This window comes from Marmota flaviventris, chromosome 5, assembly GCF_047511675.1.
Source record: "Marmota flaviventris isolate mMarFla1 chromosome 5, mMarFla1.hap1, whole genome shotgun sequence".
Lineage (NCBI taxonomy): Eukaryota > Metazoa > Chordata > Mammalia > Rodentia > Sciuridae > Marmota > Marmota flaviventris.
This window is the reverse complement of record NC_092502.1, coordinates 3,587,013-3,592,109: the sequence shown is the minus strand read 5'-3', so window position 1 is coordinate 3,592,109 and position 5,097 is coordinate 3,587,013. Positions and strand designations below refer to the sequence as shown.

General features: G+C 40.4%; 1 protein-coding gene across 1 annotated transcript; it reads left to right on the top strand.

Annotated features, from left to right (window-relative positions):
• The first annotated feature begins 3,731 nt into the window (after positions 1 to 3,731).
• LOC139705826 (olfactory receptor 2T33-like) lies at positions 3,732 to 4,694 on the top strand. Its single transcript, XM_071612732.1, has one exon. The coding sequence runs from the start codon at positions 3,735 to 3,737 to the stop codon at positions 4,692 to 4,694; it is 960 nt and encodes a 319-aa protein (XP_071468833.1). The 5' UTR covers positions 3,732 to 3,734.
• Positions 4,695 to 5,097: the final 403 nt, after the last annotated feature.

Genomic DNA, 5,097 nt, shown 5'->3' with positions numbered 1-5,097 from the left:
AATCCCTCATATCACTTATAAATAAAGACCTTAAAATGGATAATTTTAAAATGAAGGCAAGGTATACTGTTAATTTTAAAATAATAGAAAGGAGTCTTTTTTGCGGGGGCGGGGTAATAGAGATTGAGTGGGAGCTCAAGCTTCCCACTGAGCTTCATGCCCTGTCTTCTGCATTTTTTATTTTGATTTTGAGACAGGGTCTTGCTAAGTTATTCAGGGCCTTGCTGAGTTGCTAAGGCTGGTCTCAAACTTATGATCCTCCTGATTTAGCCTCCAGAATCTCTGTGATTACAGGTGTGTGCCACCACAGGCAACTCCCTTTCTTTCTGTAAAGGATGCATACCAGATAATTAGGAGTATTTATCCCTTATTCCTGGAGGTGAAAATTTTCCCCACTTTAAGCTATCTACATACAGCTTTAAATTAATTTAGTCCACAAATTGACTTAAAGAAGTACTCATAAGCATCCGTCAACATTCTCATAATTTTCAGAGTTACCCTTGCCTTTTAATTAGGGAACACAGACTTCAGTTATCAAGTAAATGCAGCCATTTATACATAATGCCAAAAAATATTTTATTTAAAAATGATTTTAATAAAGCATAGTGAAGATTACCAAGCTGCAAGAATTTTATTTATTTTTATTCAGAATTGAATAGTAATTAAAAGAAGATTAATCATTCAAATTCATTTTCTATTAAGTTATCTGGATGATATATCATTCTAGAAAGCTTAATTTATTGGATACAATACATCATAATTTTTCACAGTGTAGGAGGAGAATGAAGATTTATTTACTTGTTACAATTTCTCCTAGATGTGGATTGGTGTGTCTATATTAAGCATGTTTCTCTTTTCCTCTTTTTTTCCCCTCACATATAAATACATTTATCTCTACTTTTTCTCTACTTCTAAGACTGTTTATTCTAAAAAGTATAACACTTTAGAATAATAAGTTTATTATTTCAAATCTTAGAATTTTGGCTTCAGGTTGCAACAGCATTTGGTCAAATGTCAAACTGACATTTTTTGCATATGACTTTCAAGCTTCAAGCTTCTGAACATGTAGGAAAAATGGTAACATGATCTAGACTAAAAGCTAAAACTAAAACATGTGTTTGAATGTACAAAATGACTTGGGGGACTAATTCTAAATCATCTTATTCATTAAACATTTAATTCATTGAGTGATAATGTTTAGATTTATGATTTAAAACATAAGAAATTGAATTTAAGTAACTTGCCCTCATAAATATAAAATCATAGTTAAAACTATTTTTTAAACTACAATTTCAGGTTCCTATTTAGCACATATTAAAATTCATATATACCTGCCCAGAGAGAAAATATGATTCCTAAAATCATATCACATCCCCTGGCAGCACCCTGCGGATCCTGGAAAGCTGACCAGGCAGAGGTCCCAGAGTGCAGGACTGCGGTTCCCAAGCCCAGGGGTCCTCCAGCTCTATGTCCTGCAGCCACAGGACCACTGGGCTGTGGCTTGAAGTTGCAGGGAAGGCTGTGCAGCCCAGGAGCCAACAGACAGTCGCTCGGTAGGTGGCAGGCACAACAAGGGGCCACCACACTGAGCTGCAAGCCAACCCTCTTGCAGAGACCTGGTCCACAAAGTCTTTTCCTGTTTTCCTGTTTGGCCCAATTTTCGCATACAGTATTCATTTCCCTGACATCCAGTGCTTGTCAAGCCTTCTAGAGATGCAGGTTCTACCGTGTGTTATGTCCACTCATCTGAATGCTTCTATGGTGGATGTGGCACTGCCCTTTTGTGGGTCCCTGACACAAACCACCAGTGTGTGAGGTCGCAGTCCTGCCTGCCTCCTTACCATCACAGCATCAGAGTGCTGACATCATCAGACCCCCCAGATCAAAGAGCACCATCACCCTTTCTGTGGGGCAGTAACCGAGGACCAGGCAATTTCTACAGAATGGGCTCAGTCATTTTCATGAATTTAAAGCTTCAGATGAAATCAGTTTGAGCTATGCTCACCAGAGATAGGTCTCGGATCCTGGTTGGGTAAAAAGCAGTGCATTTGTGCATTTTCTTCTAATAAAGAATGGATTGGCTCCTTAGAGCTATTTGTTCTTTTTGGTCTTTATAAGTTTATAAGCTTTGTTTTTAGTAGAGAGTTAAAAAAATTGTAAAAAGTCAACACATATTTCTTTTGCTCAATGTGTAACAACTTTCTACTGCAAAACCTTCCAAAGGAAGCTGTTCTCATTTTTGTGGACTTAGTAAGTCTGACTGTATCTATAAAGAAAGTGAATTTATCTATTCAGTTTTAAAATCAGGTACTGTAATGCCTTTATTTTTATTTTTATTTTATTTTATTACTTTTTTTCCTCATATTTTTGTGGTACTTCGGGGTCATTTGTGAATCCATACAGATTTTAGGGTAGTTTTTCTAGGAGCCCATCCTTGGTATTTGGAAGGGGACTACATTGAACCTAAGGGCCACTTTGGGTAGTGTGGACATTTTGACTATATGATTTCTTTAGTCTAAAATCATGGGGGATCTTTCTCTTTTTGTCTGTTTGTTCGTTTCTTCCTCAATTTCTTTTACAGGTGTTTCATGGTTTCACTGTAGATGTCTTTCCCTTACTTGGCTGAGCTCATTTCCAGCTGTTTCTTTTCTCACAGCTGTTCTGAACAGGCCTGCTTCCATTACCTTCCCATCACATCCACTCTCCATGGACGGGAAAGGTACGGATCTTTGTGTACTGACCCTGGATCCTGCTTGTTTACTGAAATCTTTTATCAGTTCTAATAAGTAGATTTGCAAATGTGAATTTAGGTATTTAAACCATGTGGGATTTTTCTTTTTGAGTCTATTTGATTCTTTGTGACTAATAGTGATCCTCATCCCTATTACCTGCCCTCCTCAGTACGGTGGAGCACTGATCAAAGTCAGAGCTGCCCAGGTGGCTGTCTCTCCAGGTCTATGGCAGTGTCTGATGCAGCAGCATGCTGTGCAGGGCAGATCACAAGCCCAAACCTACCTCGGGAAGAATATTTTATCTCATAGAAGGGGTGGTATGCAAACACTGGAGGCTCTAGAGCAGGAGGAAATAAATGAGAATATCTGGGCCAAATATGAGGGAAGTAAAAGGTCACTTAACATGAGGAAGGAAGCAACTATCAATTACCTGAGATACTACTAGTGTTCAAAAGAAGAATTTCCTTTATAAAATGTATATTCCTGTCTGTGGCCCCTTGGAATGCTCAGTAAAATAAATATAACTTCATGTTTATTTTTAAGAGGAGCCTAATTTGAAATCAGATATGTTTCCTAAAGTTGAATACAAACCATTTACAACACCAATACATCTAAATGGCGGATGTCTAACTATTTCTTTCCTCAACTGACTCATTTTGGTTTCTGTATACACAGAAAAAAATAAAAACTAGCGGTCCAAGAAATATAGAAATAGTAATACTAACTCTTGACCACTACATAATACTTAACAACTTTGGATATTTTGATCCATTTTGACATTACTATCCTGGGTGAAGCACACATAAACCTCAGTGGAGAGTGGGATATATTCTATGAAGAAGTGGAGTGACCAGCCAAGGGAAGCCAGCCTAGTGGGAGGCAGGGCTTTGCACCAGGACCCTGGATTTCATGCCTGTCCAGGTGCAGGGCTCTGCAGTCACACTGAGACTGGATGATAACCCTTCCTCCTCTGTTTTTCCACAGCTTACAGTGGTTGAGACTATGGAGAAGAGCAACACCACCTCTGACTTCATCCTCCTAGGACTCTTCAAGCACACAGGACTCCACCTCTTTCTCTTCACTGTGGTGCTCACAATAGCCATCAGCTCTCTGGTGGGCAATGCCCTCATGATTCTCCTGATTCAACAGGACCTCCGGCTCCACACGCCCATGTACTTCCTCCTGAGCCAACTGTCCCTCATGGACATAATGCTGGTCTCCACCACTGTGCCCAAAATGGCTGCTGACTACTTGACTGGAATCAAGTCCATCTCCACTGCTGGCTGTGGCTTGCAGATCTTCTTTGTTCCAACTCTGGGTGGTGGGGAGTGCTTCCTCTTAGCAGCCATGTCCTATGACCGCTATGTGGCTGTATGCCACCCTCTGCACTACCCCATGCTCATGAGCTGGCCACTGTGTCTGAGGATGACCGTGGGGTCCTGGTTCCTGGGAGCAGCTGACGGGCTGATGCAGGCAGTTGTCGCCCTGAGCTTCCCGTTTTGCAACAGGCGAGAGATAGACCATTTCTTCTGTGAGGCCCCCACGCTGGTGCGCTTGGCTTGTGCTGACACGTCTGTCTTTGAGAATGTCATGTACATCTGCTGTGTGTTGATGCTCCTGGTGCCCTTCTGCCTCATCCTGACCTCCTACAGTCTCATCCTGGCTGCTGTCCTCCACATGCGCTCCACAGAAGCCCGCAAGAAGGCCTTTGCCACCTGCTCCTCACACATGGCTGTGGTGGGGCTCTTTTATGGAGCTGCCATTTTTATCTACATGAGACCCAAATCCTACAGGTCAGCTCACCACGATAAGGTGGTGTCAGCCTTTTATAGCATCTTCACCCCTATGCTGAACCCCGTCATCTACAGCTTGAGGAACAGCGAGGTCAAGGGAAGCTTAAAAATGTGGCTGGGAAAATGTGCAAATATTAAACACCACCAAACTTGGTCCTGTTCAAGATGAGTCTAAGTTCCTGAATTTATTGACATTTTAAATATATTGTGATATTCACTACATTACTAATGAATAAAAAGAAAGTTAAGTCTATATGTCAGCATCTTTAGTAGTTAATAATTGAGTCGCTTGCATTGAGATATATAATTTTTGAGAATGTGTTATTTGCTGTGCTCCATGTGAAGCAATGTCTGTATCTGCAACAGACTCAAATTGTAAGTGCTGTTGACACCACCGCTTGTTTTCTAGATGAAGAAATGAAGAAAAGGAAAAGTAAATATTGTTCCTAATGTCACACAGAATGTAAGTTTTAGTATATGCCTTCAGAGTTTGTTTCCTAACCTAGTATATTTTATTTCTGTCCATTAATTTATTTTTGATGCTCTTTACTATATGTATGCTCTGTGAATTT